Below are 14,421 nucleotides of genomic sequence, written 5' to 3' on the forward strand. Positions count from 1 at the left end.
ATTCTGTTTTCTGTCATTATTTAATAAGAGGGGAATGTTTGAAAATAGTGTGAGGAATTGTGTGGATCAATAGGAGACAACAGAGGGGAGAGAGGAGATGCTGTGGCTGTTACTGTAAATGGATGTCCGGGGTTGTGTCACCTTTTCAGAGAGCAGAAGTGTCATTAGAGAGAACATTTAATAAATGTATATCTGATGGTGTAAATGCTGTTAAGAACTAATTGCTCATTAATCTGTTAAAAATAATAACCAATAGAAACAAATATATTAGTGATAGCAATAACAAATGGCTGGACTTGAAGAAGAGCCCAACTCTGCAGAGGTTTCCTTTTGCTGCCTTTGTTCAAACACGTCACAGTGTGTTACCCTCTCCACCATCCCAGTGGTATTTTCAAGACTCAGTAATGGCAAATAATGTTTTCAACAGATACTTTTTGGCCGCTCTGCTGGAATGTCACTTTTATTTGCCTTTCCTGCTCAGTGCAAATAGCTTCCATTTTTAAAAAGAGCTGGGATATCTCAGTATCAGTTGCTTTATGGCCTGACCCTGAATATAGGGTTTATATCAGGGGAGTAAATGGTGCACTATATCCACCTGAAAGGGCTCATGAGATTATTAAAAAGGGACCCACTGGTCAGAGAGCATTTCTAAATTGCTCATTCCATAATTATTATAATGTGCATAACGCCTCATATGCATTAAACATTCAACTGAAATGACTCTGAATGGGAGAGCAACCATATAACAAGGAAAAACCCTTTCTTTTACATAATAGAATTTAAAATATCAATAAGGTAAATAATACATATAGTGTGTGTTTAAGTGTGTACACTTCTACATGCACTTATGAATTATATATTTATAGCATATTCCAAATGTGTAGTTAAACACTTCAGCTTTCCACACAGGCTAAATTGAAGTGTGTTGGCATTAGATTAAAATTTAACATTTCAGCTGCAATCAGGATTCAAAAATTCCTATTGCAAAATATTGGTATTACTGATAGTGAAAACATCATCAAGCCTCACTTACTCCTCAGAAACATAGGATGTTGGTATTTTCTGGAAGTGGAAAAAGGAACTTCCAAACTCTTCATTACTTATCAAAACCGTCCTGGTTTAGCTAAAGAAAACCACAAAAGGGTTTTGAAGGGAAGGGTTGGGAAGGGAAAGGGGAAAATAAAGACAAAAAGGGAAAAGGTGAAAAGGGGAAAGCGAAGGGGAAAAGAGGAAAATGGGAAGGGCAAAAAAGGGGGAAAAGGGGAAAGAGGGAAGGGAAAGGGAAAGAGGAATGGGGATAAGGGGAAGGGGAAAATAAGGGGGAAAAGGGGAAAGGGAGAGGCTCCTCCACCTGGGGAGGTGGAGGTGAGCTCCTCGTGCTGGATCAGTGAGGACATTTGAAGCCTTCCCCCCTCTCTGTGCCATCCCCTGAGGTGACACCACCACTCTCCTGTCACAGCCCAGCCCGTGCTCCCGCCGTGTTGCCAGATGTTTCCATCCAGCTGCTACTTCCAGGCTCCAAGGAAAAAACTCAATTAACTGCACAAGTGTGGCAGCTTCATTAAAACAGGCACAGCCAAGTGTGACGTGGTTTTATCTTTTACATCAGTGGAACTGTAGTTTCGGGGCCGTCAGTGTCTCTTCAACACAACAATATCTGCTCCACCCCATCCACTCACTCCTACAACTGTGCCCAAGATGAGGCCTTCAGAGTAAATGCATAATTTGGGAACGCTTTGGAGTGACACTGAAGGCACATGTGCGCTGGTTCTTCCCTGTCTCCTCCCCACACCAATTAGTGGTGGTTTTCCTCTCAGCTGGCACAAGTGGGCACTTCCCTTGGGCAGGGAAGGAGCTGCTGTCAAATTGCAATAGTTCCATGGAGGAAGATCTAAGGCAAGGGAGGAGATCTGGGAGTGAACAGCTTGCTGCTGATATCCTTCAGCCACAACTTGAGACAGGAGGAAGGGCAGTCACAGAACACCATCTTCCAAAAGGCAAAAAAAATGGGAGCATTTAGTCCACAAACCCCAGAGATATTTATAAAATCGTCTATTTTTGTAGCTATAAAAATTTCTTGCGGAAAGCTGCAGTTTTCTGTCTCCTTCTCATATAGGAGTGATATCAGGAATTAACCCTGCAGCTAGAGACCTGCATCCTGACACAAAAACATCCTGGAGATGCTGGAGTTTTATTATTTTTTTCTGTAGGGTTGGAGTCAGAATGTGTTCAAGGTGAGTCACCCTCTGGTTATTACAGGACATTCCTCTGGAACATCCTCCAGCTCCTCACCTGGCAAGGGTGTGATTTAGAGCTGCCACCTCCATAGTGCTCATCCTGGGGTGGCTGTTAGAAAGAAAACTCCCAACTCTTTCCAAGCTTTTCCTCCTTTTCAATCCGTTGAAGGATTCTTGGATCTTCCGCTTTCCAAGCATGGGAAAGGTAATTAGGCTGGAATACCACACGTTGCTACAGCCACATAAATCACAGAACCATTTGGGTTGCAAAAGGCCTCCAAGATCTTCGAGTCCAAACTACAGAATCAGATAAAATACAAAGAGAAACTACTGAATGAGCAGGAGGCTGCAGAGAGGTTCAATAGTCTTGATATTAAAGAAGGAAAACAAGTGAAATGAAATCCCAGTTTTGCATTTTTTTTCTGTTTTTTTTCCTCTCTTTCCTACCAAAAGCAGAGCTTTCCTAACAGAGGACGAAGATATTGGGTGGGAAGTCATCCAAAAATTCACCCTGGCCTTGGAGGGATCTGCATAACCACAATAAGCTTTTAAGTGCAGTTGCTCTACACGGCCAAGTCACCCAAATCCTTTCCATGTCGAAGCTGGAGCAACTGGAAAGCCAAAGTTTTAGGGATCCACCTGTGAGATCTTGGCTACTGAGCTGTTTTACCACAAAATTTTGAGGCAAAAAATAATCATTTAAATGAATGTCACAGTCATTACAACTTACTGTGACCTCTGACAGCAGTTTGTTCCCATCTGATTTAATTGTAAACGTGCTTTACCAGTCTCTTTAGATCATCTGCACTCTTGGGATACAAAGAGTCTTTAACATGAATTGCTGTTATAGTAAACACACAACAATGTTCCCTTCAGTGAGATAAACACTCAGAGATAAACATTCATGAGTTAACCTTGAAACTTCAGGTTTAATTTTACAGCTTCAGGTCAAAACACCAAGAAACCAAAATATCTGGCTAAAAAAAAAGCATACAAAAAATGCCAACTTCAAATGTCTTTTGCAAATATCTTCGTATTTTATAGATCAACAACTTGAAACATTGCTTTGTGCTAAATCAGTCGTCTGATTGCTTTATCTGGTCTTAAATACTTCTCCATAGCAGTGGCTTGCATAGGTATAATTACAATTAAAGTTAAATATAGTTATGGCCCCAAATCCACGCAGAGGTAACATCAACTGTGTGTTTTTTACAAAATCTGGGATTCAGGAAATTGCCCACAATTCTACTCCGTGAGAAAACACAGAGTTTTACCTTCAGTTCTCAGTTTTGAAAGATTAAGTTAGTCTGAAGAGCCACAGTGTTTAAAATACAGATTTTGCTTCCTAGGGAGACACTGAGCTCAGCCTTCAACACACAGAATACCTGAATATGAACTGACTGTACTGGTGTGTTTTTATAGTAAAAAAGTATTCTAAGATGAAAAAAAAAAGCTGCTTTGGAAATTGAAAAATTGAAAGAGAGTTTCAAAACATGAGAAGATTCAGTGTTGTGGTCAATGTTGTTTTACAGGCATTTCAGTTCCATTGCAGGGTGTAGTTCTGGCCTAATTTCAGCTCAAGCCCAGTGATTGTCAGGAGCTGGGAATAAAACAGACAAAATGGACAATTAGTAACTTTGCCCTGAACATCCACAACGTTTTCTGTGTTCCACAGAGATGCTGGCTTCTCGTTTTAAACTATGATTTATTCCTCTTCCTTTGCTTTTGTGTTTGTATCACTATAAACAGACTTTAAGCAGCACAGAATTAGGAGTCTGACCGTGGTGCTCTGATCCCTTCCTTCATTCAGAGGCTCTTTTAGAACTGAGGTTCCTTTTATTTTTAAAATAAAGGAATTTTTGAAAGGCAGCAAAACTTGGAACGTGCTGTAATTCAACCGTGCATGTGGAATTTTTTTCCATCCAAAAGTCAACGGCAGAACAAAACACTTCCATTCTCTTTAGCATTTTTAGCTCTCTTTTTTTTTGTTGTTTTGTTTTGGGTTGGTTCTGTACAACACTTCTATAGCTCTGGCTTTCCACTGAAAGAGAGGAAGAACTAAGTCTTAACAGAATGCTGAATTTTAAAGGAAGGGGAGAAAAATCCCAGTAACTCTCCCTCTGTCAGAAAACCAGAAAGACTGAACATCTCAGCAGTTCTGTTCGTATTTGGAAGATGCTCCATAGAAGTGGCATCTCAAACAACAACAGTTAAACAGATTGCTTTCAGCTGCCTTCAGAAGTGTTGGATTTTATTGTCTGGGAAGGCAAGAGAAGATGATGCCCTGGACAGGCACAACCCATGGAGATGGAAGCCCCAGCACTCTGAAGCTGGTGGAAGGTTTGTCAGTAACTTTAGAAGAAGTGGGATTTGCCATCTATGTGTAGGAATGTCTACAGCTGAAATGGGACCTGACAGAACAAGAACTAGTGGGAGGCAAACAGGGCTGGGAAATGGAACTGTTGTCAGACAAGACTGACAATAACAGGGTCGTGTAGAGACTCTGAAAATACCTGGAGATGCTTTTCCTTCACTCAAATCTCACAGGTTGCAAGTAAAGGTATTGTGAGGAGTGGAAACCAAGCATAGACCAAAATCCACCACTTTTCCACCTCTGGAAGTGATTTGGGTTCCTCAACAGGAATTTCTGTGCTTAAGGGCTCTACCACACCCAGTATTTCCTATATCCATTATCTGATGGTAGATTATGTATCTTGCTGAAATGTATTTCAAATCTGGTATTCCAGCTGAATCTCCAAAGGTTTAGGAGCACAAATGCAGGTGTGAAGGTGGCATCACCCTGCAAACATCATCTCACCTGCTTGGTGCTGTTGTAATTCGAGGCATGAGGTGATTGGATTGTCCCACTGTTCTGCAACACAGTCACCTGAGTGACACTGCTGGGCACCCCCAGGACTTTAATGTCAGTAAAATTTAAGTTATTTGGGTCAGTGTAGCCACCGTGCAAAACCCTGATATCTAAAACATTCTGAAAAGAAAAGGAAAAAAACAAATATCAGAGACTGTGATTAGACTGGTACAAGTCTAGAGAAGCTGTGGCTGCCCCATCCCTGGAAGTGTCCCAGGCCAGGTTGGAGCAACCTGGGCTAGTGGAAGGTGTCCCTACCCATGGCAGGGGGTGGGACTGGATGAGCTTTAAGCTCCCTTGCAACCCAAACCAATTTATGATTTTATGCAGTCCACTTGAGCTTTTCATTTGCTGTTCTCACTGCCAACTTTTTAAACTTTGTTTTTCTAATACCTGTGTAGTATTATTTATTTTTCAAATGCTGAACCCTTCAGTTTTCTTCACATTGATAAACCTGGCCAAATCCTGGGCTCTGCTGTGCCTTTAATTGCCACTCAGCTGAATGATGTGAAGCAACACGAAACTTTTAACCCCTGCCCTGGGCAGCAAGTGCTGCAGGACAAACCCCTCCTGCACTTCCAGCTTCTGAGAGAGCTGCTCCAGGCTCTGCTCTCCCTGCTTTGTGCCCTCCCAGAACAGCTCCTGCACTCCCATCAGCCCCTCAGCACTCCCAGGTCCCCTCTCATTCCCAGTCACTGTCATTTTAAGTACACTCCGGGCACACAATTCCTTTAGGATGTGCCCAGATCCCATACAAATGTGCTGTGACACAATTCTGCATATTTAGTGCTTAGAATTACTTTTCCTGTGAGTGTTTTTCATTGTTGGTTGATTCAAGACCTTTTTAATTAAGCTTTTCCTTACCAAGTTTTTGTAAAAAAAAGGGAAAGGTGCATTTACTTTCTAATCTCCTTACAGCTGCAAATACTGAGTATTAGCAAAACAAACTTCTCTTCCTAAGCGATTAACACCCTTTTATTTGACAAAGATAGAATTAAATGAGAAGGGAGAACTGTGTGGATAAAATTAGAAGACATTCTGACACCCTGGAACACTAATGAAATAAGAAAGTGTGTTTTCTACTACAATAGAAAGAGCATTTCTTTAAAACCAAAAGTCCATATAATTAGAGTCTAATTTTATTTCAGTTAATCACATGATAAAAATTGAAATCTGACAATGCCATAAATGTACAGCCTACTTAACAAAACACTATAATTTATAACTTCAGAATCATTCCTAAATTCATTCTCAGCACAGTTTAATCATATCACTTGTAATTTATTCAATTATGAGCACAATTTAATGTTGGGGGGGATATATAGACACTATAGAGATCCAAATTAAAATACCCATAGTTAAAATACAATAATAATCACCTGAAGTGATTATTCAAAAAATGTGAGCTGATGTGACTTACCTGATTAGCTGTGAATGATGTCAGCAGATATTGACCATTTTCATATGCATCTGTTAGAAAGAAACAATAAAATAAAATGTATTTTCTATCCTCCTTATTGAACACATTATCAAAATTTCAGTTCAAGAATTGTGTCCATATATTACACACAACTATATGGTATTTATCTATATGCAAATAAAGAGAAGTTGTGCATTTCCAGAAGATATATTAGATAGCAAATACTTTCAGGATTTAATGTGTGCTGTTTAAATGAGGCCAAAAGAACATTTTAGAGGTAAGATATATATTAAAAAAAGCAATGAAAGAGCATTAGTAAGATCAGGGGTGTTTAGACTAGAAGGAGAAAGACATTTCTTTCTCACTGAAGATTCATTTCCCACACCCACCTCTATTCCCTGTCCAATTCCATGTGACACACAACCAGGATAAAGGCTGATACATCTTTGAAATTGTTGTTGTATATTTTACCACTCCTGTTATTCAGCCTTAAAGGCACTCGGAGTAGTGCTGAGAATCACTGGAATGAGGTTCCTGCCTCTCCTGACTACTGAAAACAGATCACAGGCACCTGCTGAGATGCACCTTTGTAACCTGAGTGAATTCATTTTGTCATCAGACTTCCATAAGCGTGGCCATCATTTCTGAATTCCAGTGCTGACAGGAATGTTGGGTGTTGTGAAGCCCCTCAGGATGCACCAACAGCATCCTGCAAACTTCCCTCCACATCATCATGCAAAACAGCTCCATTTTCTGCATTCCTTACATTAATTTTGGGTGACAGCTTATTGTTATTAGAGGGGTAATGCTCTCTGGATGGAAAGGACAAATGATATTTAAATATCTCTTGTCCGAAATTTAGTGGTGTCGAGGAAATTAGTTAAAGCTCCCACATAATCTCTGGTTATGGCTCCCATAGGTTTGAGGATGAATCTTTGTTACCTGTGCTGCCTTAGGCCCAGGGCACAATTTCATTTATACAACATATTAATTCTGTAAATCGTAGCATTATGTGGAATACATCAGGAAAAATCACGTTTCTATAATGGTTTAATTTCAGTTTTGCCTCTGAAGGCAGGTTCAGGTATGTCCTCCAGAAATGTGATGGCTTTGTCCAGAGTCCATCATTTCCCCCTGCTCCTAAAGCTTCTCCTCAAACACCCCACACCACTGCAGAGTTTGTTTCATGTCTCCTCACTTCTCATCCTCGGGTTTTGTTCTGTCTGTTTTACTTTGGGTTTTGAACATCTCCAAGAGTGGAGGCTCCACAGCCTCTCTGGGCAACCCGTTGCAGTATTTGACCATTCTCACAGCAAAAAAAAAAAAAAAAAAAAAATAAAAAATAAAAAGGGTTTTATGAAGGCAAGAAGCACCAGACCTACCAATTGTAACCCCATCATCCCAGTAAAGGTGTCCTTCTGCAAACAGACTGTCATCCAATGCCACCGTGAGTCCCATCGCGTTTTGCCGGCTGTGGAAAACACAACAATTTCCCCTCCATTTCCTCAGCAGATCACATTTCATATTTCTCTGATGTTAGAGTTTGTAAAGGGATACTGTACATCACCCAATTCACCTCCCGTAACCATCTTCCCAAGCCCCATGTTATCAAATTTCAAGGAGAAAAGCCAAGAGAAAAAAAAAAACAAATTTAAAAATTTTGGGTTGATCTTACCTGTAAAAAGTTGTCCTGGCAGGATTTTGCCAGGGAAGGATGTGTCCACCTCGGATATGCAGGTTGATATGATCCAAAGGAGCTGAGAAAACTTGGTATTGTCCTCCCCCAAAGCCAACATACTCATCCTATGTACAAAAAAGTTAAAAAGTTTTACAGGTGGTTGAGTTTTTTGTTTGTTTGTTTTTTTTTTTTTTAGAATGAAATGATAATGTTTTTCTAGACAGATTAATTAGTAGTTGTTACTGCAGGAGTAACTACTAATGCTTTTAAAAGGAACTCTGAAATTTTGGCTCTATGAAAGACTTGACTGGAGGTGCAGCAGCTGAACCAAAGGGGCCAGTCAGGTGAAATCCAAACCTGTGATTAATGAAGTTTGATCCCTGCTCTTCCTATGACCAAATCTTTTATTATTTTCCAGGAAAGATGATGCAGCTAAACCTGCTTTGTCTTTCTATATTCCAGGATTCCATTACAAAGACATTCTGTGTATAATTTGAAGGTTAAAAAAGTCAACTGGGATCTAAATTAAAGGTATTATTTCACTTTTTAACTTACCCTAACCCTGGGCAAGTTATTATACAGGAATCAAGGATTTATTTTTAATCAGCTAAGTAGATTTTATATTTCTAGGAACTTATGTTAAATGCAAATTAAGCAGAAGAGTGTTCCCACCTCCCCACCACCCTCAGCACTGGGAAGAAGACATAAAATATAGTTTTTAAGTGACTTACAGTGTAGTAATCATACCAGCGGGCACGGGGCAAGTAACCCGTCACTGTTGAAGCACTCTGGAATTAAACACACGAGTTTTAGGCACCTTAAATCAAAAAGTGAAGCTTTAATATTTTCATAAGTGCTTAAAATTAACCTACCTGTTGCAACACAGGGGTGATGAGCAGGGCAGGCCCCCAGAGGAACTGCTCATGTATGTCCCAGGTTGTTCTGTCGTTCACAAACCTGTCAGAATTAGACATTGAGAGGTGAATTTTTCCAAGGTTTCCTTCTTTAAGACATTTTTGTCAGCCATTGAACCTACTCTTCCTACTATCTACCGTTTCCTCATCTTTATTTTAGCATTAATAATGCACAGATTAATTAATGGTTGCCAGGAATGCATAAAGATCCTAATGTGAGACTCAATATTGAAATGCTAGTACTTAGCTTTACTTTTTTTTCTATTTCTTTGCTTTTGCTTTTCAGTGGATTTAGACAATAAAACTCTGAAGGTCTGTTGTGCCTGCCTGGCATGTGCAATAATAATCATGGGAACCACTTTCTAATTTGTGCCACTATTTTCTTAAACAGTTGCTTTGAAAAAATCAGGTCATGACATGCAAAAAACTCAGTGTTCCTCAGCCAAGACTTGTTTTTTTAATGAAGGGGAAAATGCTGCAATGAAGAGAAAACTTAGAGGGGTCTCCACTGAGGAAGTTTTAATGGGAATTCCTGATAAGGAGAGCAGAGGAGTTGCACTTACTCGTGCAATACAGGACGGACCACAGTGCTGCCACTGGCATGGGCATCATGCATTAGTGTGTAGAGATAAGGTAACAGGGTGTATCTGACATTCAGCACCTTCTTGGCAGCCTCTGCAAATGTTGCATTCCAGGCAGCAGGATCTTGCCTCTGGAAGAGAGGAGACCATTGTTAGTGAAGCTGGATTTTCTGTTGGGAACAGCTGAAAAAAAAGTATCAACGGAGCAAGATAAATCCAAGGATATTTCTCCAACAAACGCAAGCACTTTCGTTTATTTTTTCTTAAATATGGAGTAAGTGATGCTAAAAACTGTAGGAATCACTGTCAGCCCTAAGAGGGAAGCTGGGGGAAATTCTATAAAGAATGTTTAATGCAAAGTGTCCCCAGGGTGGGACACATCCCAGTGCACAGAATTTATCATCTCTCTTTTCCACAGGGCAGCTCTCTGGACTTGCAAGGGGACACCAAGCACAAAGCACTGATGGCAGGGAGCACTTCCAGTCTTTATTAAATGTAGGGAACAATACCTTGGCAGATTGGGGAAGACTGGGAGTAGCATGATAACCCTGAAGCTGCATTTTTAAAGCTTTAACAGGCCTATCCAAAGGTGTGTCACTGCGAGATAAAGCCCAGGGGGTTTGAAAAGGAGACTTTAATCCATTAGATACATTCCATATAAATAGCTCTGCTCTCCTAGACCTCAAGCTTTAACTGGAATAGAAGTGCTGTTTCCACTTCTTTTTCTTTTCCCAGTTATCTTGTTTTACAGCTTTCTCCACCCTAGTCCTTAGCCAGTACAGATCTACATTTAGGCAATTATTTCCCTTTCTTTTGAGCAGAAATACGATATCTGATGGTGGCAAATGTGCAAAGCACAGACATTTCCGAGTCTTACTCCAGCATCTTATTACACTGCTCCATTTTCTCATTTGTTGGGTAATTATGGGCAATTAGGGCTGAGAGCACCAGGGTCAGTTTTGCTCCTCGAAGTGTGTTTGCCATCAAAGCTCTATTTTAGTCTTGGTGTAGCACATTCAAATCCAAATGGCACAGAGGGGAAAATATGCAGGAGTTTGGTTTAGTCCAAGCAAAATTAGAATGGGCTTCTTTCCAGTGATCCCAGTCCCAGAGCAGCCCCTCTGTGGGCATCAAACCTCCCAGGTAAGGGGAAGGTTTACAGGAAAGCAAGTATATAAATAATGACAATTTTTATTTTATAAAAAGCCAAATATGTTCTTTTCTTGTCCATTTCATTGGAATGTACTTTTTTTTTCGTTTTTTTTTTGAGCCAGGCTACCTTTTGCATTGTTTGGCAGCTCTTTGCATGTGTGGTGCTGTTAACAACCATTAAAAAGTTGCATCTCACCCTTGTTCCTTTCTCGTTGTGATTCCTGGAATATGGATAAAATGCACCCAGTTGCGTCCAGCGAAGACACAGCTCATACTCTGAGTCTCTGAAGAAGCCACAGATATCAGCTCCTGTCTGAAATATTTAGAATGATCCGATTGGAATACTATAATATCATGTACAGCATCAGGGTAATTGAATATAAGTTAATAACTTGTTAGCTTACATAAGATATTCCAAAGAGACTGAAGTCCATCATCCCTGAAAAGAAAAATAAAATGACATTACTGGTTGGGTTTTTTTTTCCAGTGGTTGCATAGATAATACATATTGCAATGCTGAATGAGCAGAGAATAAAAACAAATACAGGCCCTGTGATTCCTCTAACATGTCAGGTTTTTCTGCTACAGAAAGAGATGGGACGTTATTGGTCAGGAGGAAACAAAATAATGAGGGGCAGGACACAGGACATGAAAGTGGTGGGTATAAAAGACCTCCTGTGGTAGAAGGAAGGAAGGAAGGAAGAAGGAAAAAAAGGAGGAAGAGGAAAAGAAAGGAAGAGGAAAAGAAAGGAAGAGGAAAAGAAAGGAAGAGGAAAAGAAAGGAAGAGGAAAAGAAAGGAAGAGGAAAAGAAAGGAAGAGGAAAAGAAAGGAAGAGGAAAAGAAAGGAAGAGGAAAAGAAAGGAAGAGGAAAAGAAAGGAAGAGGAAAAGAAAGGAAGAGGAAAAGAAAGGAAGAGGAAAAGAAAGGAAGAGGAAAAGAAAGGAAGAGGAAAAGAAAGGAAGAGGAAAAGAAAGGAAGAGGAAAAGAAAGGAAAAAGAAAAAAAAGGAAAAAGAAAAAAAGGAAAAAGAAAAAAAGGAAAAAGAAAAGGAAAAAGAAAAAAGGAAAAAGAAAAAAAAGGAAAAAGAAAAAAAGGAAAAAGAAAAAAAGGAAAAAAAAAAAAGGAAGAAGAAAAAAAAAGGAAGAAGAAAAAAAAGGAAGAAGAAAAAAAAGGAAGAAGAAAAAAAAGGAAGAAGAAAAAAAAGGAAGAAGAAAAAAAAGGAAGAAGAAAAAAAAGGAAGAAGAAAAAAAAGGAAGAAGAAAAAAAAGGAAGAAGAAAGAAGAGAACACAGATTCTGATACCTGAACTAAAGTGCTTTTTCAGCCAAAATCCCATGAATACTAAAAGCAAGCAGGTGAAGGAGAAGCAAGGCCGGGCTGGCCGGGGCTTGGAGCAGCCTGGTCTAGTGGAAGGTGTCTCTGCCCACGGAATGAGATGACTGAGGTCCCTTCCAACCCAAACCCTTGTGACTGAGTGATTCCACGAGCACAGATGTTTCCCCTGGCACGTACCAACAATGGATGTGCCGAGCTGGTCCCAGGCTGCCGTGTTGTCCCCCAGCCAGTGCCCAGCCCACCTCCCGCTGCTGGGGTAGGTGGAACGGGTGATCACGATCCCGCGCTCCTGGGTGGCCTCATGCAAAGCCCTGCCGTTGAAAAGAGACAGAGAAACGAGTTACATGAGAAATATTCCATGGGCTTTGTTACCTGAAGGCCCCTGAAATGAAATATCTGGGGTTATACAGTCATAGTGAGGGGCTGTGTCAACAATGCTTTGGAAATGGCAGCTAAAAGTTCCAAAGTAAACTCAGTTTACGTCACATGTAGAACTGCTCGAGGATGGGCACGACCTGAGTGTTCTGCTGACTCAGTCCTGGAGCTCCTGGAGATCTCTGCTCCAGGACTCAGCCAAAGCTCTATCCATGAAAAGTAATTATTCATGTCAGAAAGCCTGAATTTACCCCCAAACAGTTCCTGTATTCACTAATGAGGGCTCTGGCTCTGCAAAAACCTCATTACAAAAGAACAGCATCAGGGCAACATCCCGAAGTTTCTGTGTCTAATGGATAGAGAACCAAAATGACACCTGGGTGCATAAAAAAAACGCTCACTTTTAAGTTACAGTGTTTTATGAGTTTTGTGTGAAAAAAGAAATCTTTCTGTTTGGATACTTTAGCATTAAAATAAATTATTATTGCAATATTTCTTCAGTTTCCAAAGTACTCACTTCAGTTACTGCCACAGAATAAAATGGGGACTGAAATATATATATATATGTATGTATCAAAGTATATATTTTGCAGATAACATTTTCAATAAATTTCCAGTGTAAGAATATCTGCATGAGCTGTGTAATTTATTGCAGTGATTTCTCTTAAGGTGCTTCTCAAAAGAGAAGGAAATATTTCACTACATTTCCATCCATACTTAAAACACAGAAATGATGGCAATATTCCTCTTACTGTCAAACTGTTGTCTACCCTTTGGGGTGGCACAACAAGGTTTTGGGGGCTGTGGGGTGACTTCAGTGAGAAACTTCCCAAAGTTTCCCTGTGTCTGTCTGATGGAGCCAATGCCAAGTGGATCCAAGAGGGATCTGCCACTGGCCAAGCCCACCAGCAATGGTGGATAGAGCTGAGATAACAGGTATAAGAAGGGGAAAACATTGCTCCCAACAGCAACTGGAGCCAGAGAGAGGAGAATATGTGGAATCAACAGCCCTTCAGACCCCAAGGTCAGAGGAGAAGGTGGTGCTGGAGCTGAGCTTCCCCTGAGATTCTGTGGGGAAGCCCACGGTGAGGCAGCTGTGCCCCTGCAGCCCAGGGAGGTCCACGGGGGAGCAGAGATCCCCCCTCAGCCCAGGGAGGTCCATGGGGGAACAGAGATCCACCCTCAGCCCAGGGAGGTCCATGGGGGAGCAGAGATCCACCCTCAGCCCAGGGAGGTCCATGGGGGAACAGAGATCCACCCTCAGCCCAGGGAGGTCCATGGGGGAACAGAGATCCATCCTCAGCCCAGGGAGGACCCCATGCCAGAGCAGGAGGATGCCCAAAGGAGGTTGTGATCCCATGGGATGCCTGCACTGGAGCAGGGTCCTGCAGGAACCTGTGGACCCATGGAGAGAGGAACACACGCTGGAGCAGGGGAAGAGAGGGAAGAGACCTTCTACTGAGGGGGAAAGAGCAGCAGAGACAACGTGTGATGAACTGACTGCAACCCCCTGTTCCTTGTCCTCCTCCACTCCTTGTGGTGAGGAGGTAGAGAAAACAGGGAATGAATTGTGCCTGGGAAGAAGTGAGGACGGGGGGAATGAAGAATTGGTTTTAAATAAACACTCTCTGATTGCATTGGTTGTAAAGTAAACTAACTTCCACAACCAGTTGCTTTGCCCATGGCAGTAACTGTGAGTGATCTCTCCTGTCCTTATCACAATGCACAAGCCCTTCCTTGTACTTTCCCTCCTCTGTCTAGTTGAGGAGAGCAGTGATGAACAGCTTTGGTGGGCACCTGGAACCCAGCCAGGGCTCAACCCTCCACATCCTTGCAATGCCCAAATCCCATGGGACTGGGCT

General features: G+C 41.3%; 1 protein-coding gene across 1 annotated transcript in view; it reads right to left on the bottom strand.

The window, feature by feature from the left end:
- Positions 1-3,252: 3,252 nt before the first annotated feature.
- SI (sucrase-isomaltase) overlaps positions 3,253-14,421 on the bottom strand; it is a 43,023-nt gene continuing 31,854 nt past the window's right edge. Inside the window, exons 38-48 of the mRNA XM_051781824.1 lie at positions 12,362-12,495; positions 11,256-11,290; positions 11,048-11,164; positions 9,682-9,830; positions 9,077-9,161; positions 8,936-8,992; positions 8,202-8,329; positions 7,909-7,997; positions 6,527-6,576; positions 5,056-5,226; positions 3,253-3,837 (exon numbers count right to left, since the gene is read on the bottom strand). Of these exons, the coding sequence (XP_051637784.1) occupies positions 3,775-3,837; positions 5,056-5,226; positions 6,527-6,576; positions 7,909-7,997; positions 8,202-8,329; positions 8,936-8,992; positions 9,077-9,161; positions 9,682-9,830; positions 11,048-11,164; positions 11,256-11,290; positions 12,362-12,495 (1,078 nt within the window). The 3' untranslated portion in view covers positions 3,253-3,774. The remainder of the gene's footprint in view (positions 3,838-5,055; positions 5,227-6,526; positions 6,577-7,908; positions 7,998-8,201; positions 8,330-8,935; positions 8,993-9,076; positions 9,162-9,681; positions 9,831-11,047; positions 11,165-11,255; positions 11,291-12,361; positions 12,496-14,421) is intronic.

Source organism: Manacus candei, unplaced genomic scaffold (genome assembly GCF_025592945.1).
Source record: "Manacus candei isolate 608988 ecotype Guabito, Panama unplaced genomic scaffold, ASM2559294v1 h1tg000015l, whole genome shotgun sequence".
Lineage (NCBI taxonomy): Eukaryota > Metazoa > Chordata > Aves > Passeriformes > Pipridae > Manacus > Manacus candei.